The sequence below is a fragment of the Thamnophis sirtalis genome, unplaced genomic scaffold (genome assembly GCF_051295495.1).
Source record: "Thamnophis sirtalis isolate CommonGarterSnake01/CBP01778 unplaced genomic scaffold, rThaSir2_p1.2 scaffold_8, whole genome shotgun sequence".
Taxonomy (NCBI): Eukaryota; Metazoa; Chordata; class Lepidosauria; order Squamata; family Natricidae; genus Thamnophis; species Thamnophis sirtalis.
The window spans coordinates 25012352-25035967 of record NW_028261388.1 but is presented as its reverse complement, the minus strand read 5'-3'; the positions used below and the strand labels follow the sequence as shown (position 1 = coordinate 25035967).

The following is a 23616-nucleotide window of genomic DNA, read 5'->3' as shown; positions in this document are numbered from 1 at the left end:
ATAAAAAATAGTAAATAAACAAACAGTTTCTAAAAAATACGGAACTACTGCAAAAAAGTACTGTAATTCAATTTATTAGATAATAAATAAGACAAATACTTGGTTCACTTTGCAAATATATTTTCTGCTACCATTCATTCTGTAAAATACAGTAAGACAAACATAATTGGAATTTTCTAATATGACTGCACATCATATCACATTTATAGGTTGCAGGAGGGTGGAAATAATGTTCAGGTTATTTGTAGGAGATGACCAGGCTAAGCCCAAGGGAGGGGTCAAACTCGTCATCAGTCATGAGTCCCTGTGCACCCACAAGAGATCTAAGTCCAGTCCACCTTGAATTCTTTCTATACTTAATTCTCGCAAATGTTAGTAGTTCAGATTCTTGTAGAGAGCTTAGACTTGCAATAAATCTTTATATTCACTTGAACTGTCTTGAATTTCTTAATTTCCTCGACGCTTGACATTATTAGAAAAATTAAAAAGCACATGAATGAAGTAGAATTTTCCAAGCAGAGTCAGCAACAATGGATGGTGATTGCAAAACTATTCAGATGATGACTTCACACTTTTTATACATATTTTATAATAGACTCTATTTGTACAAGATACATTCACAGTGACATGCAAAATTCAGTTGCTAAATAAACAATAGGGGGGAAATAGTGTGCAATTTACAATTGGGAAAAAATAGGTTTATGAATGCAGGCAGTAAGCTTCACATCTCAGTTGTCCTTGTTTTTCCATTAAATAATCATTTTTCCCACCCACCAAAGTGTAATTTAAAATAGAAGCTTTCAAACTTTTTTTAATAGCAAAGACTGAGGAACACTGTTTACATAGATTAAATCCCATCTAGTGATAATTTTAGCATTGTAACAAGAATTTTCATCTAGCAAAACAAAACCAATGGGCCCTCCCATCCCCCCTCCCTCCAATGCTGCAGAAATATACATGTACGCTAATGATCATTTACAGTGTAATCATAATATATTTTATTATAGAATGCAGTTCTCCACTTGCTATTATTGGATGCAGCTCTTCAATAGACTGGATCACTACTCCCTGATTTAAGAGAACAATCCAGAGGTGGGTTGCTGCCGGTTCAGCCCGGCTCAGCCAAACCGGTAGTGGAATTCAGGCCTGGGTTGCAGAACTGGCAGCAACTCAGGCCTGCTATGCCCCCGAACCAGTTTTCTCGCTGCTGCTTGACCACTGCCATTTTGGATTTTAGTGACTGTGCATGTGCAGTTCACTGTAAATTGTTCTGCGCATGCGCGTGCAGCGCACTTCTGGTGTGCGGGTTGCAAACTGGAAGTAACGCCAGCAGCAACCCACCTGTGCAACAAACATATTGTTATACCCAAACTCTTCTGTATTGTACACCGAATACTGAAAGGTGTTATTTTAAGATTCTGTTTTATTCTATTTTAGCATTGAATTTGTGCTTTGTTAAAATTATTGTATACAATTATTACTTTTGGAAGTTATAATGAGGTTTTACATTATATGTGTAATGCTTCTGTTTTATTATTGTTTTGTATTTGTATTGTGAGCTATTGCATGCTGTTTTGGTCAAGAATGAAAAGAACAGAAATACTGCATGTTATATAAGTAAAATAGTTTCTCCATAGTTATCCCTGTTACACAATATGGATTAAATACTGGATGATGGGGCCCAAGTATTATTTACCTTCTTTATAAATAGCAAAATATATTGTATTAAGAAAACATACTTTATGCAATCTGCTCACAGACTATAATAGCCACATTTTAAATTCCCCAAATGCAATGCAATATGGGAAATGTATTATGCCATGCAAGAGACAAAAATGGTCTTATCACTGCTTCTGTTAAATCCTTCATCACATAGAATTTTTGTTACATATAAAGATAAAATGCATTTAACAGGATTATTTGAAGTATCTGGTACTGATAATGTTCAAAACTGGAAAAACCTATTTTTTAATATAGTTGTTAAGGCATCAGGTTAGAAACTGAGAAACTGTGAATTCTAGTCCTGCCTTAGGCACAAAATCAGCTCAGCCAGTCATTTTCCCCACCCTAGAAAAGAGGCAATGGCAAACCACTTCTGAAAAACCTTGCCAAGAAAACTGCCTGATACTTTCTGAAAACTGAACAGATTGAACAGAAGGGAGAAAGAAGTCAACAGCAGCAAAAATTGGGCAGGAGGGTGGAGAGGAGGGGAGCAGAAAAAACCTAAAATGCGCTTTGACAAAAATGTTATGGGCACTTGTAACAATCATATATCAGGGACACAGTGGCTCAGTGGCTAAGACGCTGAACTCGTAGATCAGAAAGTTTGGCAGTTCGGAGGTTCGAATCCCTAGTGCCACGTAACGGAGTGAGCTCTCATTACTTGTCTGAGCTTCTGACAAACTAGCAATTCGAAAGCACGTATAAAATACAAGCAGAAAAATAGAAACCATCTTTGGTGGGAAGATAACGACATTCCATGTGCCTTCGGCATTTAGTCATGCTGGCCACATGACCACAGAGACAGACAGCGCTGGCTCTTCGGCTTTGAAACAGAGATGAGCACCACCTGTAGAGTCGGGAATGACTAGCACATATGTGCGAGGGAAACCTTTACCTTTAACAATCATATGCATGTTTATTTGGCCAATGTTCTCTGGGATTTAAATTATTGTAAAATTGTTTATTATTGCAGTCTATAATTAGAGTACAGCGATTTCACCAACCAAGTTGAGAATTTTGAAAGTCAACAGTAAATTAGCAGGTGTTAATTGGGCAAAGGTTGGATGAGCACATGCTGTCTATCATCTTTATCTATCACGTATTTACCTATATCTGTCTGTCTGTCTACTGCCTAGCTCCACAGACTGAGTGCAAATGAGAGTAAAGATTGCACCAAATGCTAATAGGAAAAAATAAACATAAAAGCTAGAAGTGATTTAAACCTGTTAGTTGTTAGTTCCACTTTCTTCCTTTCAAGGCTCAATTCAAGGGCATGATCAGAGCAGGACTTCCACTTACCTGAAAATATCCAATCTTGCAGTTACTGTCTAACTAATATTGCTTTCACAGCTTAACAGTTGTCTTATTTACTCGGGCCCTATATACAGATTTCCTACGTAAGATCCAATAAAACAGATTCTTTCACTAGTGTCTGCAACATCAACAAATAAAAAGAAGACAAACTGCAGAATTACCCTGGCTGCCCCTTTTTACACAAATAAATTAACTGAAAACACTACAGAAATCCGATACTTCAGACATTTGTATTTGACTATATAATTTTCTTTTTATAGGAAAATTTAGTTCAGCACCTTCACATTTTCATAGAGGATGAAAATGTAGTTTTAAGACGATGGTTTTCTTGTTTTGAGAATTCTTATTTATGTGCTAGATTTTTTTAGGTTGAGTTTTCATTTTAAGAATCAACAAGAACACAGTTATTGACTAAACATTTATCCATCTAGTACAGTATTATTTGTACCTACTGATAATTGAGCCTTTTAGACCAAACACTATATACATGGACTGAATATGCTGCCTTCTGCCTAAAAATCAGAGGCACTATCCCTGAGCTCTTACAGTCTAAGACTTTATAAGGTGTTAATTTTATCCTGAGAACTCAATAGCCAGGGGTTTATTATTAATAGCTTCATCAGTCTAATTTTAAACCTCCAGCAAAAAAAAGGCTCTCATAGTGACTAAATAGGTACATAATCAGGAAACAATAGGAGAGCTACAACAATTATGGAAATAAAATCCTAGTTCCTAGAACAGGAACTAAAATTAGCTCATTAAAAAACTAGGCATGTTCATGCACAAAGAAGGTGAATCAAGTTTTGGAGTATAAAACCGGAAATAGAAAAGAGAGGAGAAGAAGGGAGTGTACTGAAAGAAGGCATCACGGACAGCATACTGAACAAGCAGTCCTCCTCTCAGCATTTCTACAAGTTATTCATTTCAAATCCCATCTTCACCAAGAGACAATCTGCTCAAATTGTTCACCTGCATCGGCATGGTGCAGGTGAAGAATGACATGAGGATCTTTCTAATTATGCAAGGGAAGGAAATGTTCTCCTCCTCCCTTGATGAATCAAAGCAACTATTGGAGAAGAGAGATGGAATTAATATTAAGGAACTAACAGTCAAAATGCCAACACCAATCCCATACAAATTCCATGGACATGATTCACCTGTGGGTTTAGAAAACCACAACATTAGATGGCCTTACACACTGCAACAGTAATCATAGCCTACTGCATAATTATTTCCAAATTTTTCCAAGTAACACAGGTGACAGGCGGCAAAGAACTGGATATGGGTATTTGGATCGTCTCTCAGTCTTCTTAGAGTAGTAAGCCATCAGAAATATAATAACAATGAAAGCAAAGAGTATGAATGATATAAACACCAATAAAAATCTTCTGCGTTGCAAAGATTCACATTCTAGGCAACGAAGAAGCTCTTTGGGGCAGAGCTGGTTTTGGCTTTCTGAGCCAGGAGAGATGTTATTGTCAATTATCTGCCTATAGTACATCAGTGAAGGTTTTGCCTCATACTTGTTCATCCTGTAACGATAGAGGCCATATGATCTGGAATTCCCTCTGTCACTGAAAGAATAGACAAAATAGCCACGGAGATTAACATCATCCAAGGTGTAGGCTAAAAAAAAAAACATACACACACACAGACACACAGAAAAGAACAGAAGAACAAAAAGTTAGTGGTGTATTTATTTTAGCAGCAATCTTATTTGTAGATTAGTATACATTCCTTGACTACTGAGTTTGTAACCCAACAAATGTCATGACCAATACAGAAGTGATAAAAACAATATACCGTATTTTTCAGACTATAAGATGCACCAGTATAACACACCAAGATTTCGAAGAGGTAAGTAAGAAAAAAAGTTTTTGTCGTCCCCAGCCCCCAGGAGCACTCTGCAAGTTTCAGCAGGGCTGGGAAGAGGCAAAAATCCCCCCATTTTTGCAAAAAACGAGCCTAAAATGGGTCATTTTTTGCAAAAACAGGGACATTTTTGCCTTCCCCCCAGCCCTGCTGAAGCCTGCAGAGTGCTTTTAGGGGCTGGGGGAAGGCAAAAAAAGTCTCAGTTTTTGCAAAAAGTAGGTCATTCCCTCTGACCCAGAGGCAAAAATGCCTCTGTTTTTTGCCCGTTTTTCACAAAAATGGGATGTGGGGCAGGGCTTCAAGAGGCCAAAAATGGCTGTATTTGGTATTTAAGATGCATTAACATTTCCACACTCTTTTTTGGGGGGGGTTGAGATGCCTCTTATACTCCAAAAAATACGGTAATCTTTGTTTAAATTCATTACACTTTTCAGATGTGAAGTTTCCTATGCCTACTTTTACATTAAAAATAAAAATATCAAAATGTAATCACATTACAATTTTTTAAGTGTCACTGTGGTATAACTTTGGAAGAAGAAAAGATGATAGGATGACAACCAAAACAAGACCCCTAAAAGCTAACTGCATGGATAAAATATATACTTTAGGATCAATGGTTTCATACTAAAAAAAAGTTTTTTTTTTTCCTCAGGCACAAAATTTCACCCTGCTTTGCATTTGTGAAACCAAATTTTTAGTAGACCTTGCTACTCCTTGGTTCTGAAGACCCAAATGTTATTCTAAGAATGTGATCCTAGAAAACATGTTTGGTTTAAAGACTTGCAATGCAGACAGATGCTATTTGCGCCAGTGTGCCCTGGAATTCCTTGCCTTGCCTTCTTCAAGCCATTACACACACTTAGTTTTTATTTACTTTATAATCTGAAACCACAGTGCTAGTATATTTTCCTCTGTCTTTCCCACACACATTGTCCCAATGCAGCAAAACACATGATTATTAAAGCATTAATGTTTTTTCACAAGATCCTTACCTTTTAAGGCTTCGTTAATATAATTCTCCAGGTAATGTATCCTTAACTTGTCATAATCCTGATCCCGGTCATCATCGATTCCACTGGCTAAGATATAAATAGGGATATTGCCATATTTATGTTTAACCCAATTGAGAAGCTTCCGTAGTCCCCAAGGCACCACTGGAGTTTGGCTGGGTGATTCCAGCCAAGTTAAATCTTTTACCGTTTGGATATCAAGAAGGGGGTCATACTTTTTGGGAATGTCCTTTTCGGAACTGACAAGAGTTGTGGTATAGTGACTCAGAGCAAAAAAATCAAAGGAGCCATGTATTAGGTTTCTTTCCTCTGCTGAGAAATAAGGTAATTGAGAACTGTGAAAACCTAGGTCATTTTTTTGGCGAAGCAACTGTCGCATCACTTCTGGATAATTACCAGACCCAAAAATTGGCTCTGCCAGCCAGCCAATGTCAAATTCCAAAGCTCGCCTCGCTGCTTCCTTGCCCTTTTTAAAAAAGGGACTGGCAGGCTCAACCCAGTCAGCATGTAAGGAAATTGATATTTTACCGTTTTGAATCTTTCTGAATTTTTTATCATACAAGTGCCATGCTTTGGCATGAGCTTTCAAGAGATTATGTGCAGCTTTGTATGTCAGGTTCTCCACATTGGGTTCATTCATGGTGATCCAAAATTTGACCTGATGTCCAAAGTTTTTAAAACAGAACTGAGCATACTCAACAAAAGCTTCCACAGTATGTTGACTCTCCCATCCTCCATTGTTGGCCAGTGAAAAAGGAAGCCCTTGATTCGTGGCTTCAGATTGCCACAAAGCGACTACGGGAGTAATATTAACTTTTATCAGTTCATTGAAAATACACTGATAATAAAATAGAAGTGTTTGGTTTACATTTGTCTCATTGCCAAGAGGAAGGATCAAAGACCACGCTAGTGAAAAATGAAAGTGTGTGATGTGCATTTTTTGAAGTAAAGAAATCTGGGGTCTGACATGAGAAAAATCAACACAGTGAGGCTTGAGTTTCAGAACACCACTTCCATCAATTTTGAGGAGATTCTTAGTTTGGTGAAGTCCCCATATATAAATATTAGGGTTAGTAAACTGAGATCGTTTTGCATCTATCTGGAAACAAAGAGGGAGAAAGGAATTAAATCTGTCACAAATAGAAAAAAGCAAACAACAAACTAGTATCACAAAGCCAACTGAAAACGGTATCCCTTTTTTTGCAAACATAGAGTCATCTCTAAGTTTATTCCGTATTTCTGCCAACATATCTATTATAAGGAAATGTTATACTGTCCATTGGTTTATTTATTTGTCATTTATCAAATTTCTATACCACTCTTCACACTTAATGTGAATTGGGCGGTTTATAAATACAAACATGTAGGTTCCTTAGGAGAAACAAAATGTCCCTATACAGTAGAGAAATAACAAAAGCTGAAAGATAATAAATTTTGTAGTTGATCTCTAGATATGTATAGATAGTTCCCATATGAAACAGAGAGAGAGATGTGTTATTTATGAAGAGCTTTATCAGAGAATTCCATCAAATTGGTACCATTATAAAATACTTGTATTGAATCAGACAAAATCATCCTCTATTACCACTAAAGAAAGACTAAAAAATCTCATTTGGTTTCTCAATTGTCTTACCTGAAGAAAGTTTTCTGTGACCCCCCAAGCAAAATTACAGGGGAATGTTCCTTTAAAAGGTTGGGTTTGTGGTGTTGGGAGGAAACCATTGTCTTGAATCAGCTTTTGGTAAAACAAACCTGAAGATTTCATTATCATTTTTTTATCCTGGCTTTGAAAGTCAACATAAAATAAGCCCCGTCGAACGTAGCCTCTGAACCATTCAAAGCCATCCATGAGGGACCAAACTGTATACCCCATCACAGCAACTCCATCGTATCTGATAGCTGAAGAATAAACAATAAATACAGAACTAATTTCTCTGTTCCTTAAACACTTCTGAACAGTTACATCTGTTTTGCAGAAAAGACTTTGGCTTAATAGAACCTTCCAAAAGATTTTAGAGTTGCAGTTCAAAAAGAGCTGGAGGGTTAAACAGGCTAGAATAAAAAAGAAAGAAAGAAAACAGAAGCAAATTTGATGGGCTAGCAGAAACCAATAAAAGAAATACTGAATTCAAAATACGGGTAGGCTTTATTACAATAACATCACTTCAACAATGGCTGGGTGATACTAAGATACTTATATATATATATAAGATTTTTACAACCCCCCGGTGTGCCCAAACATGGGAGGAAAATCACTACTTCCATTCTCTGTCCTTCGGCTCGTCACAAGAGACCATCCAGGCAGAAACCCAATATTTTTACTGTTGCCTTTTTTTGTTACATTTGTTGTATTTATTTATACAACCCAAATACAACATACATACATACATACATACATACATACATACATACATATATATGATTTACAGCTGCATATTGAGTGTTACTGAGTCTCCATTGACATATTGCAATACAATTTTGAAAGAAACTCCAGAAGTTGGTGTGACAAGAGTTGTCTTTCTGCCTATTTATTTTTTTCAACTGATGAAATTGGTTGGATGTGCAACAAAGCACCTGAGATTAACAAAAATTGGTCCAGTTGCCATAATATCAGTTCTTGTTCAGAAAATGTTTTTGCAATGATAAATGGTAAATCTTTCCTTTTTGGAACAAGACTGTAGTCTTGTTCAATCAAGATTTCTCACATTCAAACATTTCCCCTCATGTATGGAACTTTCCAAGAAATTCAGCTTATATGGCCTTTCAGTTGTAATCTTCCCATATTTTTCCAATATCTTCTTTCATACTGTATTTTCTTTCCTAAGAAAAAAGGAAAAAACTACATACTGCTTAAACCCTCTGTATGGAAATACCTGTTCATTAATGTTCAAATACCATGTTTCCTTGAAAATAAGACAGGGTCTTATTTTCTTTTGACCCCCCTAAATAAGTGCTTGGCCTTATTTTGGGGGATTTATTTCTGAGGTGCAGGAGTTGGCTAGCGTGGTCACCTCATGGCTACTGCTATGTTGCAATATTTTTGAGGAGGGCTTATTTTAGCGCATGAGCTCAAAAGTCCGATTGGGCTTATTATCTGGGGAGGTCTTATTTTCAGGGAAACATGGTAGAACTTACTTAATTGACATGATAAAAATGCTTCACTTAAACATTATAAATTAATATATCCTGACCAGAATGCTAAAGGCAACTTACCTTTTAATGTGTCCAGTATGAAATTTTTAAGGTAATACATATAATTGGCGTCATCTGTCGTTGTAGTTCCAGAAACATACCAACCGTTTTCCACAATGAATATCTGTGATGGATTATATTCCCTGCTTATCCAGTAAAGTAACTGCCTCAAGTTCAGTGTTTGCTGCTGCCGGAACAGCATGTCTGGATCCACACGACTAAAACTTAATGTGGCTCCAAAAGAAAGAGCAAAGAAATCCGCTGTTCCTCTGATTAAGTTCTTTTCTGCATCAGTGAATTCTGGTAATGTCAAGGAAAGGTAACGTTTCATGCTCTGAGGGTAGTCTCCATCAGTAAATATAGGCTTAGCAAACCAGCCCAGCACAAAGTCAAGAGATTTCTGACAATTCTTTATATTCTTTTTGGTCATGTTTTGAGGTTTTATCCAGTGAGAACTTAAAGCAATTGATACTTGACCTTTTTGAGTAGGACGAAAATTGTCATTATAAAGATGCCACACTTTGGCATGGGCCTATAGAAAAGAAAGAAATGCAATAGTGAACCAATGTTTCTATAGCTGTTAATATTCTTATATTTTATTTATATGGTCAAACATAATTATGTTAGTCACTAATCAGCAATTGAGTCTATGGCAATGTTTAAGTAACCACAGCAAAATGAATGGCTTCTATGGCTTTAAAAGCTGGGTATGAATTGGGGGGAGATACCAGTCCTATTCTGCTAACATGAAAAGAAAAGTTCACCATGACTTTGAATGTTGGCCTGAAATATTTCATTCATCTCGGCTAAATTGTAACAGGGTCAAAGCATGCCCTCACCCCTCAGCACATATTTGAAATGATGTAATGGCAATCAACAAAATTAAAAATAACAAATCACTTGGCAGCAAACTGTCTACACACAGGATTAAACAAAAAAAAAGAGCTATGTAGACAAAAGCTGTAAATGACAACTAAAAACAAACACATCATAACCAAACAATGCCCCTGCAATTAAATCTCAATATCAGAATCAATTACTATGCCAAATAGCTCTTACTCCAATTCATATTCTTATTTATATTCATGCTCATACTCTTTTTCTTCTAACATTTTCATGTTATTTACTCAAATAGCAATAGCAATAGCAGTTAGACTTATATACCGCTTCATAGGGCTTTCAGCCCTCTCTAAGCGGTTTACAGAGTCAGCATATTGCCCCCACAGTCTGACTCCTCATTTCACCCACCTCGGAAGGATGGAAGGCTGAGTCAACCTTGAGCCGGTGAGATTTGAACCGCTGGACTGCAGATAGCAGTCAGCTGAAGTGGCCTACAGTACTGCACTCTAACCACTGCACCACCTCGGGGTAGCGGGGTAAACTGAAGGTTACCATAACTGAACTACAAACATCTGGTCAACTACTGAAAGAAATGACTATCCATCCATCCATCCATCCATCCATCCATCCATCCATCCATCCATCCATCCCTGTCTTTCTGTCTGTCTATCTATACATCTTACACAAAGTAACTCTGGGTAGCTTACAATCATAGAAATCTATCTATCGATATACATTTAAAATATAAATATGTTAAAACCAATAACTAAAATTACACATGGGGAGGTTGGGGGCAGAGTGGGGGGAAGTGGGATCTGTTGTTATTCAATCAGCCATTTCCATTGTGCTGTTCCCGCGTTGATGGGCCAAGTCAACTAGCAAAGCCAGGTCTTTAGGCCCTTACAAAAAGATAGGAGGGTTGGGGTCACCCTTACATCAGAGGACAACATGTTCCAAAGGGCAGAAACAACAGCAGAGGCGGCTCATCTCCTGGACTCCACCAGTTAGAATAATCAGACTGACAGGATCCTCAGCATGCCCCTTCTGCCAGTAGTTTCCCTACCATCTCCTGCCCATCCAGATTCTTGCAATAAAGATGCTGAAGCCCTACTATACACAAAAACTTCTAGTAAAAAGGCTGACCAAAATTAATGTCCTAGATACATTTCCAGGTTTTTCAGACATTAGTCCAAGTGAAAAGACAAAAATAATATACAGTTCAACTTATTGAAGAAGAACTTACTTCGGAAAGGCGAAATGGGGAACCAGGTATGACATATCAGTCGCACAAGAAGAGCAAGGTATGCAAAAAGAGAAGTCACCTTCTGGTTGGTGATTCAATCATAAGGGATGTAAATTTAGGAAAGGATATGGAAGTTTTAAAAGAGGTCAGGTGTCTGCCAGGTACTACTGCCAGTAGAGACAAGAGGCGTATTCTTAAGATAGTCAAGAATGCAAGTAAGGACTGTGATGTTGATGCTACTATACATCTTGGCACAAATGATCTGTCCCAAAATGATGTACTTTCTGTGAAGAATGATTTCCAGAGCTTGGGGTATGAACTTAGTAGTATAGGTTTTAGGCTTATCTTTTCAGAGGTTTTACCAGTATATAAGGATCAAAAAGGGAAGGGTAGTAGAGTTTAATGTGTGGCTAAAGGAGTGGTGTAAAAGGGAAGGCTTTGGTTTTATTAGTCATGATGTCTGCAGTTGGTCCAATGAAAAACTGTACAAAAGAGATGGTTTGCACCCATCCAAGAAAGGGACTGAGTTACTTGGCATTAAATTCACAGATTTTCTGGATAAACACTTAAACTGAACAGCGGGGACAGAGAATTAATTGATACAGAATATTTCTGTAATCTAAAATTCATAGGGTTATCAGTGCATATAACATAGATGTTTGTGCGGGTAAGATTATCACTCCCGCTGTCAAGCAAAACCAAGCATTTAACAGTGAGTGCCATACTAAGTGCATGAATCATACAAGTGGCAAGAAAATAGGGGCAGTCAGGCATAACACAGGTTATGTAGACAGTAAACACAGGGTCAGTCAAAATGGACTCAAATGTCTATACACCAATGCACAGAGTATGAGGAATAAACAGGGTGAATTAGAAATTCAAGTAAAAGAGGGCAGATACGATATTGTTGCCATTACCGAAACTTGGTGGGATGAAACCGACAAATGGAACACACAGCTAGAAGGATTTAAATTATTTAAGAGAAATAGACCAAATAAAAGAGGAGGTGGAGTTGCACTAGATATAAGAAATAATTACCTCTCTATAGAAATAGAGCACAACAATGATGAGCACTATCCCGAATGCCTTTGGGTCAATATTAAAGGTTGGGGGAGGGAATGACATTGCCATAGGTCTATACTACAGGCCACCCAACCAAGCAGAGGAAGTAAATGAACTTTTTGCTAGTCAGCAAATAAGAGTAAAACTTCTTAGCCTTTTAACAAAACTGGCTCCCATATTTAAATAGGGCCTTGGATAAAAGTTCTTCTCCTATTCCAAGGGGCATATAGATGGCAGTAAATAGCCATTTCAATATTCCTACTATGCCCTGGGATCAGTATCAGTAAATTTCCTTTTTTGCTATTATTTTGGTATAATTTTTATTTAAGAAATTTAAAAGATACATTTTAAAGGTAAAAACAATAGAAATATTAGAAAAGAAAGAAAGTGAGTAAGAAATAGAAAGGAAAAAGAGGCAGGGAGGCAGGCTGGCTGGCAGGCAAGAATTATAGAGAAGCAGTTCTAATTTTTTTGACAGCAGATGTAAATGCATTCTCTAAGAGTTACGTCATAATTTTACTCTTTTCATAAGCCACTTTTTTCAATCCTCAAACCCATAAATCACAAGTTCATTGTTCTCTTTTTTCAGCAAAGAGAAAATAAAGTTTCCAGTCATCAATAAATATAATTACTGAATAAAAAGTATCAGCAATTTTTATCATGTGGGAAATTTATAACAGCTAATATAGAAGGTTAAGAAAAAATGGCACAATTTACTGAAAACAAAGTAGAAAATATTATGAACATGCAAAATAACTGTGAGAGGAGGGGTAGGAAAAAAGTTACCAGAGAGGCAAGTTGAAAAGCTGAAAATGTCAAAGTGACATTCAGGATGTACAGGAGAAGACCAGGCTGAGCTGAAAGGTGGGTTAAACATGTTGAATGTTGATTTTGAATGTTGATTTTATTTATATGCCGCCCTTTTCCCCCGAAGGGGACTCAGTTGGAGTTGTTATGTTACCACAAGAGACCCAGTCCAGTCTTCTGTGAATTCGGCTAACCTTTATCTAGAGCAAATTTAGCTTTGACCCTTAGTTGACTAGATTCTTGTGTACAGGTAACAAACTCTTCTGTGCTTTGAACTCAGCAAATGCTCTTGGTTATTTATATCTGACAGGATGTGACAAACAACAAATAAGAAGCATGAGGAGAAACTGTTGTGGCAAGAACGTCATATTTGAGAAATCAAAAAAGACAATTCCCTTATTCTTAACAACTCTTGGCTTAATGGCAGTGGGGATCAAAGATACAGTCCCATTGAACTTAAAAGGGAAGGGACATAAACAGAAAAATGATGCCAGAATAATCAAAGCTAGATTGGGAAGTCAAAAATGAACCCTGGATGAAGGCAATGTTAAAATAGCCCTGCTATTTGGGAGGGCTAGTCTACTATTTGGGAGGTGAAGTCTACTCAAAGAGACTTTATTGTGGAACTTCCCTTTCTCTTCCTGAAGCACTTTACTGAATGCCTCTTAAGAGAATCCTCATAATCCTTCCAGATTTAAGGAATATGCAAAAGGAAAGTAGAATTTGTTGCACTGAATTCTGTTCTACTGGCATGAGAACCCAACTAAATATACAAGTAGTCTTCACTTAATGACCGGACCCTTAGCATTTCAAATTAGGACAGACCTATCAAAAGTTATGTACAACCAGTTCCAGAGTTTCAACAGCTATACAAACAACTTGTAGTCACCTAATTGCATTTTGGGCACTTGGCAATTGACCTACCTTTATGGTTTATTGCAGTGTTCCACAGTCACATTACCTCAATGTCCTACTTTTTTTTGTTGGGTTTCCGGAAAAATACACCCATAGGAATACATGGATTTGTTTAATGACTGAGGCATGACATTCACTTAACAACTGCCACAAAAACATCATAATATTGGGTCCAGTCATGTGGGGGCTTTGACTTACAATCATCATGACTTATGACGGAAGTTCCCAGTTCCATTATAGTCATAAATCAAGCAGGCAAAACATAACTAGTATGTTAGGAATTGTTCCCCGTATGAAAACTGCATCTTTTTATTTCTCTTCTTGAACTGAGCACATTTTATTGATGCCTGCCTCATTTTTGCTATTTTTATTTTTTGCTTGATGATTTTGAGCAACTGCCCAGGAATTTGCATACATTAATCTTCCTTTGTACCTACATTCATGAGTGTAATCAGTCCTTATTGGTAGGCATTTTTATCAGAATTTTAAGCAAAGGTTTTTCACCTGCTATTCATTTTTTTTGACTAAAGATGTTATGTTGATTGGAAAAACTTTTGTGCGAAATCTATACTTGGAACTCTTCCTTATGTTCATTCTTTAAACCTGAACAACTTTGCACAAGATTGTGCCACAAATCATTTTTTCCAGGGGGTTCATCTTTTCTTGACATTGATCTTTGTTAATTAAAGATTCTAATCTCAAAACTTTCTCACATATTTGACAAATATTGTTATAATATATGTATGTGAAGAACTTGTCACTGTTCAGTACACAAGACAAGATGCGGCAGTTGTTTAACTCAGTTTCATTTCACTGATTAAGGCACATTAATCAAGCCTCATGGCTGAAAAGCTTCAGGAAACAGAAGATGAGTAATTAGTCTAATCTCTAATGCAATAAACAAATTGTAACTCCAGTGTACATATAGGATAGTTCACAAGAATTATATGGCCCCAAATTATATACAATGCCAAGGCCTTGCAAATAAAATTGATGAAGTGATAACAAAAAGAAGATGTTAGATTTATTGACATAATTCTTTTTTTTTTAGAAAGTGGCCTCTAAATAAGTTATTATCTTTGTGCCTGATCATTTTTAATATTATTGTGAACATTGCATGCAATCATCTTTGTTACATCTTCATTTGTAAACTCTCCAAACCATTTTAGGTATTTTTAATTAATTATTTTATTGCCTTAATTACTGCAGTGACTTTTAATAATGTTAAATATATTAGTTCCACATTCTTTTTCAGAAAAAAAATATTTTCCTTCACTTTTAACTGCCACAGGCAACATTTTGGAGAAATCATTGTTTACAGTTTTAAATGATGAAATAGCCTTCACAATTGTTTCTGATTTTATATTCTTCTTAATATAAACGTCTGCTGAAAATTGTGATACTGTGCTGGTTTTGATAGAGACACTAATACAAATTACTCATATCTACTTGAGATGCTGGAGTTAATAGAGATTCTACACTGTAAGTGTCATTAATATTCCACTGTCACAATTGCACAATTATTTTAACAATTGATGCCAATAACATGTTTGGCTGGGAAGTACTCTTGATTCTTACTGTTGATGACTTGTAAAGAACTATAAAACTGTACATGCATAAAAACCTTAATCTTATCAAAGCCCTCAAATCATGAAATAAATTAAGACTGCCACATTATACACCAGGTTTGTCAAACTCAAGGCTGATGCTGACGCGGGATGCTTAGGCCCACAGGGCCTCCCTGAAAACAGTGAAGGACTGGCCCGCGATGCCTCTGCTAGAAAAAATGGATCTCAGGAGGCTGCACATGGCCCTCCCAAGCTCCATTTTCACTGGCAGAGGGCTGGAGGAGGATCCCCCCCAACCCCATCCAGGCCTCCACCACTTATGCCTCCATGAGTGATGTCGAACTGGCCACACCCAGCCTGACCACACACACACACACACACACACACACACACCGAGGTCAAACACAATCCTGATGCGGCCCTCAATGAACTTGAGTTTGACACACCTGTTATACACCTTGTAGAGTGATATGTCCTCCTGGCTGGAAAAGATTTGACTGACTGCCATCAAGTCAGTGTCAGTGTATGGTTATACAGATTAATTTTTCCCAGGAAGGATTTACTTCCAAGTAATTAAGCATATAGAAGGATTATATAGTTGTGTACAGTAGTCCTCAACTTGCAACCATTAGTTTAGCGACTAGGTTTAGGTTTATTCAATTTATATGCCGCCCTTCTCCCAAGGACTCAGGGCGGCGTACAACATTAAAAGAAACACATAATACAAAAGTTAAAAAGAGATTAAATAGGATATCCCAAATCCAATTAAAATTGACAATGACATTTTTTAAAAAGAATTAAAATTAAAATTAACAGTAATCAATAATTTGTTTTGTTTTGTTCAAGCCAGGCTGGCTTGCTGGAAAAGCCAACTTTTTAGGGCGCGTCGGAAGGACCGGAGGTCGGGGATTATACGAAGCTCCGGGGGGAGCTCATTCCAGAGGGAAGGCACTCCCATAGAGAAGGCTCTCCCCCTGCAGGTCACTAGCCGACACTGTCTGGTCAACGGCACCTTGAGGAGGCCAACTCTGTGGAATCGCACTGGACGATGGGAGGCTACCGGTGGCAGTAGGTGGTCTCGCAGATACCCTGGGCCTAAGCCATGGAGCTCTTTAAAGGTCATAATTAGTACCTTGAATCGCACCCGGAAGACAACCGGCAACCAGTGCAAGCCGCCTAAAAGGGGTGTAACATGGGAGTACCTGGGTGCCCCCATGACAACCCGCGCAGCCGCATTCTGGACCAGTTGAAGCTTCCGGGTAATCTTCAAGGGCAGCCCCATGTAGAGAGCGTTACAGTAGTCCAGGCGAGAAAGGATGAGGGCATGAGTGACTGTGCACAGAGCATCCCGATCCAGAAAGGGGCACAACTGATGTACCAGGCGAACCTGGTAAAAGGCCCCCCTGATCACAGCCGTCAGGTGTTCTTCTAAACTAAGCCGTGTATCCAGGAGGATGCCCAGATTGCGGGCCCCCTCTGAGGGGGCTAAAATTTCTCTCCCTATCATCAGAGATGGAACAAGATGCACAAATCGGGATGATAGAAACCACAGCCACTCCGTCTTGGAGGGATTGATCTTGAGCCTGTTCCTCCCCATCCAGATCCGCACAGCCTCCAGGCATCGGGACATCACGTCGAGGGCATCGTTTGGGTGGTTTGGGGTAGAGATGAAAAGTTGGGTATCATCAGCATATCCCAAAACCACGGATGATCTCACCCAGTGGTTTCATATATATGTTGAACAGGAGGGGTGAGAGAACCGACCCCTGGCGCACCCCACAAGTGATGCGCCTTGGGGGCAATCCCTGCCCTCCAGTCAACACAAACTGCGACAGATCCAACAGGTAAGAGGAGAACCACTGTAAAACGATGCCCCCACTCCCAACCCTTCGAGTCGTCACAATAGGATACCATGGTCGATGGTATCAAAAGCCGCTGAGCAGTCTAATAGGACCAGGACAGAGGAACAGCCCCTGTCCCGGGCCCACCAGAGATCATCGACCAACGCGACCAATGCCATCTCCATGCTGTATCTGGTCCTGAAACCCGACTGAAACGGATCCAGGTAGACAGCTTCATCCAGGGACTGGGGAAGCTGACATGCTACCACATTCTCAACAACCTTCGCTACAAAGCGAAGGTTGGAGACTGGACGATAGTTGGCTAAAGAAGCTGGGTCCAGGGAAGGCTTCTTAAGGAGGGGCCTCACCACCGCCTCCTTCAAGGCAGTGGGAAAGAACCCCTCTCTCAACCAAGCATTGGTAATCGCCTGGAGCCAGCCTTGTGTTACCTCCCGGGAAGCCAAGACTAACCAAGAGGGACACGGGTCCAGCACACAAGTGGCAGCACTGAGTCTCCCCATAATCCTGTCCATGCCCTCGTGGGTCACAGGATCAAACTCATCCCAGATGGTCTCCACAAGATTCATCCTCGTCGACTCACCCGAATCTACCCAGTCAGAGTCCAAGCCTGTCTGGATCTGAGCAATTTTATCCTGCAGATACTGAACAAATTCTTCAGCCCTACCCTGCAAGGGGTCTTCCCCAGCTCCTTGGTTAAGTAAGGAGTGGATCACCCTAAACAGGGCGGCTGGACAGTTATCTGCGGACACGATAAGAGCGGAAAAATGTTGCCGTTTTGCTGCTTTTATCGCCACTAAGTAGGATTTAATATGAATTCTTACTAGTGTTCGATCAGATTCGGACCGGCTGGCCCTCCAACTACTCTCTAGGCGTCTTTTCCGGCGTTTCATCTCCCAGAGCTCCTCGGTAAACTAGGGAGATACCCGGGATTGACACCGGGTCAGAGGCCGCAAAGGCACAACACGATCCAAAGCCCCAGTGGCCGCCCTATCCCAGGCTTCCACTAGGGCTTCGGTCGAGTTGTGAGCAAGGGATTCAGGAAAAGTCCCAAGCTCCATCAGGAACCTTTCAGGGTCCATCAGGCGCCTGGGGCGGAACCATCTAGTCGCTTCCGCCTCCCTGCGGTGAGGGGTAGCAGTATGGAAGTCAAGCCTGATGAGGAAATGATCCGACCATGACAAGGGTTGGATAGAAATATCCCCTAAATCTAGATCATTCATCCACTGCCCAGAGACAAAAATCAGGTCGAGTGTGTGTCCCCCATTATGAGTGGGGTCTTGAATTAACTGAGTTAGATCCATAGCAGTCATGGAAGCCATGAACTCCCGAGCTGACTCAGATGTCTCGCCAATGGAAGGCTATTTGAAGTTACAATGGCACTGAAAAAGTGACTTATGATGGGTCTTCACATTTATAAGTACTACAGTATTCCCATGGTAACATGACCAAAATTTGGTTGCTTGGCAACTGACATGTATTTATTAGTGTCCCAGAATCACACAATCACCATTTTAACCCTATTAAATTCAGGGACTAGATAACAAACCTAAATTAGTTCCTTTTAATAGTCTCTGCATTTCACATTTCTATTGGACTGAAAAAAACAGTGAATCCTCTATATTTTGATTTTTTTTTTAATTTAATACCGGTAGGAATAATTTATTGCACTAGTTTCAGTAGCTGTAATATGTTATCACTATTATGACTTCTTTTGTTGAAATAGTTTAATCAGCCATTTCACATGTAATCTATTTGTTCTGGCACTTCGTTTCATAGTCCACACAGTGCTAATCTCTGCTATTTTAATGTGTTTATCTAATATCCTTACATTGTAATATACTGTTAGCCACAAGTAGAATGTATCTTATTAAAAGTTCTGTTAACTTTTTACATTTGACAGGTCATTGTAATTTCAGACATCTTTAAAATATTTAAAGGTCTTTAAAAGATCTTTTTAAAAAATCCATGTCAAAAGGGCAATACAGTTATTAGGTTAAGTAGGTTTATATAATAGTTTCCAACAACTATTTATCCTCTGAGTACTGCCATTACAAAAAAGTGGGTATGTTCAAGCCATGGTTTATGTAAAGCAATCCCTCAAACCTTTCTAATAATGACCAAAAAAATGATTGTTGTTCAATCATGTTCTTTCTTAGAAAAATATAGATTTGGGGGAAAAAACTGTATCTACTGGATCTTTATATATACACATAGATTGGTAGGTGGAAAACAGAAGTGATTAATAATATTAAAATGTTAAATTAAGATGTTACACTAAGATAAAAAGCATCAAAGAAAAATCAGATAATTACTGAATGGTCGGAGATTGAGAACATTATTGCTAATGGGGTAACTTTCATTCAACACAGTGAAATCTATTTGCCCTCTATTTTTTTTTACAATGAAACATATCTCTCAAGCAAGCCAACTAGGCTGTCACAAACTCAAGCATTTTTTCCCTAATGAGTTATGTCCAAGTTTAGTGTTGAAAACTTCTCTTCTTGCCTGATATTTTTTAAAGATTCAGCTTTCTGATCTTTGTTTCAGAGATCCAGGAATGTCAGATAAGTTCATGGGAACACAAAGGTATAGGGAACTGTTTCTCAACCTCTGCAGGTTTAAGAAGTTGGGAGTTGAAGTCCTTGCATCTTAAACCTGCCAAGATTGAGAAAACACTAGTGTAGAGAATGCGACCAGTAACACTTTTTGTAACTGTGACATACCTTCGTGTTGATAAGTGAGTGAAGAGTAGCAATAAAATCCTATTAAATTACTGCAGGATGTCTTGTGATTTGTTTTCATTACCAAGTGGGTTAAATGTCAGGAAAGTGTCTCATTTCTATTCATACTAACCAGACAAACCCATGCAAAGCAAAGTTTTCCGTATCTGTGTCTATTCCTATTATGTTATTTATCTGCTCATTCCCATTTGAAATTTTCTGTCAAATAGCAATTTACTCAAATGTTCATTTGCTGCAAATCTTAGCATTTGTGTTTAAATCTATAGCTGGGGCAACTCTTGACATGTTGCCATAATCTAGTAACATTAAACTGTAATAATTTAATGTTTAATCTGCCTCAAGACTGTTTACTTGCTGCCAAGGTCTAACAGTTTAACTCTATATTAGCTGGGAGTAAAACCCCACCAAAGCGTTGGAAATTGCTTCTGAATACAAATGTGGTGGCTCAGTGGCTAAGACACTGAGCTTGTTGATCAGAAAGGTTGGCAGTTCAGCATTTCAAATCCCTAGTGCCGTATAATTGAGTGAGCTCCCGTTACTTGTCCCAGTTTATGCCAATCTACTAGTTCGAAAGCACATAAAAAATGCAAGTAGAAAAATAGGGACCACTTTGGTTGGAAGGTAGCAGTGTTCTGTGCGTCTTTGGCGTTTAGTCATGCTGGCAGCATGACTATGGAAACGTCTTCGGACAAGCGCTGACTCTTTGGCTTTGAAACGGAGACGAGCATCATCCCCTAGAGTCAGGAATGGTTCCACCACAAAACCACGGTAGACTAAAGCGCGTGTGACTAAAGCGCGGTGACAAAACCGCACCGTCAAAACCGCGCGACAACAGCGCGCCGACAACAGCGCGCTGACAGAAGCGCGCTGTAACATAACCCTAAAAATAACTCTAAACCTAACCCTAAACCTAACGCTAAACCTACCCTAAACCTAACCCTAAACCTAACCCAAAACCTAACCCTAAACCTTACCTTAAGTTAAATCGCGCTTCTGTCGGCGCGCTGTTGTGGGCGCACTGTTGTCGGTGCACTTTAGTCTACCGCGGTTATGTCGTGCCATGGTCAGGAACGACTAGTACATATGTGTTACCTTTCACTTACAATGGCACAGGGATGGAATATTAACTGGAACAGGCCTGCTCTAAGATAAAGATCAATCTCAAACCAACTTGCTGACCTCCATAACTATTAGACTTCAACTCCTCAGAACTCTCAGCCAGTCTGAGTAACAAGGCGTACTGGATGGAAATACAAGAATGCAGGTAAATGTCTTTGGAGATTCTCACTCATCCAGGTATTGATTGTCCCAAAGGTGCTTTTTCAAGAGGCAATTGGACTTTCTGGTTTTTCATTGAAGATGTTTCGCTCCTCATCCAAGAAACAGAAGAAGCTTCTTGGATGAGAAACGAAACATCTTCACCCCAAAACCAGAAATTGCCTCTTGAAAAAAGCACCTTTAGGACAGGAATCCGGGTACTTCCCAAGGAGATAATTCATTATCCTGGATAAAAGTCAGCGCCTGGCCAGCTACTTGGAGCAAGAGCTCAATGAAACAGTGCTTTGCAAGGAACAGCATCTAGGCCCATAGAAGCCGAGGATCCTTTCTGTACTCCATCCTTACCTTCAGGAGGTTGTGCGCCACTTTGTAGCCCATCTTCCGCCCGCCTCGCACCCCCGGGGCCAGCCTGCCCGTGGCGTAGCCGTGCCACGCCACGAGGTAAGGGTTGTCTATGGTGAGCCAGAAGCGCACTTGGCGGCCAAAATGCTGGAAACAGAACTGGGCGTAATCCAAGAAAAGCTCGACGACAATCGGGTTCTCCCAGCCACCATAGAGGTCCTGCAGGGTCCGGGGCAGGTCCCAATGATAGAGGGTGACTACAGGTTCGATGCCACGCTGCCGCAGGCCGGAGAGCAGGCGCGCATAGTAGCGCAAGCCGGCGAGGTTGGCGGGCGCCGTGCCATTCGGTAGGAGGCGCGCCCAGGAGAGCGAGAAGCGGTAGTGGGAGACCGCCAAGGCGCTCAGGCCGTCCAGGTCGCGCTCGACGTGATCGTAGCTGCCGCTGGCCGAGTCCCAGGAGGGCAACTCGGCCGGGTTTCTAAAAAGCGCCGCGGCTGAGCGGTGCGTGAAGGCGTCCAGCACCGAAGGCCCTTTGCCGTCCCGGTTCCAGGCGCCTTCCACCTGATACGCCGCGCTCCCGGCTCCCCAAAGGAAGCCCCGAGGGAACGTGTCGTAGAGAAAGAGCGCGTCGTCCGGGAAAGGCAGGCGGGCGAAGCGAGACCAAGTGGCCTCGCCCTGACCTGGCTTTCCAGCGAGCGGGCGGCAAAGGAACATTCCCAGGACGAGGAACGGCAGCCCCGACGTCGCGGCGGGAATCATTCCGCTGGCGGGGAGACGTCCAGGAACAGATGCGGGTGAGAAGAGACGGTGCCTGCCGGCTGCCTTCTCTCCCGCTGCCCCCCCCCCACGTCAACCCAGTTTATTCCTTGTTTTGCCCTGCCCGCGGAGCTATTAATAATTACCTGGGACCGCGCCGGGAGGGGGGGGGGTTCCTCCTCCTCCATGGAAAAAAGGAGTGGGGAGGATAACCAAGTTGCTCCAAATCAGCAGAAGGGAGAGGTAACGGAGGAGGAGAGGGAGGATATAGGGAAGCCACGATCCTTGCCCTCCGCACCAGGGGTGAAGACTGCTCGGACGGCGCCTGGGGGTAGGGGGGAGAGAAAGAAAGTCCTGAGGCGCCCCGCCGTCCGTCATCCTTCTGGCGGTACATTGACGGCCATCCACGCTCCAACACCAGCCAACTCCCACAACGCGGAGTCAAAAGCGGGAGGGAGGTGAATAGTTTGCTTTTCCTCTGAAACTTATTTTTCCTCCCAGTTTGATGTCAGATTCTGCCGACGATTCCCTGGAACAGTTTACCTACTGCTGCTTGGTTTGCTTAATGGAGAAAAAACAATAACACCCGGAGGAACGTTATTGTTCAATTTCTAGGATCCTTTTTCAGACATGAGTTCAAACTTGGAGGAACATTACTCTGCCTTTATATTTAATATGAATTTTTCCATTGCCCTTTAAAGCCACAGCTTTGTTGATCACTTTGTCCAATTCACAACTTGTTTCAAAGTAGTAGAACAACTGATCTTAAGTACAGAGAGGAAGATCACTCACCACAACCCAAGCAGACTCTGAGAGGTTATTCAAAGTCAAGATAAAAGAAGGTTCTACAGAAGTGATTCATAAAATCTAACACCATTTAATTTCATTGAACTAACCCACTGGTTTGTGTTAAACTAACCTAAAGGTCAAATGTCTTCTTACAATTGTATAACAGAAGCAAAACCGGGCATTTTATTATATTTTGGTCCTGTGTGGGGCTTCTTTGTCTCTCTCAAAGCAGATATTTAATACTGAGTATTTTATTCATGCACTGTTCGAGGAGTCTATTATGACGATATTGTATTTGCATAT

General features: G+C 40.1%; 1 protein-coding gene across 1 annotated transcript; it reads right to left on the bottom strand.

The window, feature by feature from the left end:
• Positions 1-1672: 1672 nt before the first annotated feature.
• KL (klotho) lies at positions 1673-22570 on the bottom strand. The gene is made up of 5 exons (XM_014068129.2): positions 21772-22570; positions 9132-9642; positions 7552-7817; positions 5901-7017; positions 1673-4662 (listed from the first exon to the last, which is right to left on the bottom strand). The coding sequence occupies exons 1-5, from the start codon at positions 22525-22527 to the stop codon at positions 4265-4267; spliced, it is 3048 nt and encodes a 1015-aa protein (XP_013923604.2). The 5' UTR covers positions 22528-22570; the 3' UTR covers positions 1673-4264.
• Positions 22571-23616: the final 1046 nt, after the last annotated feature.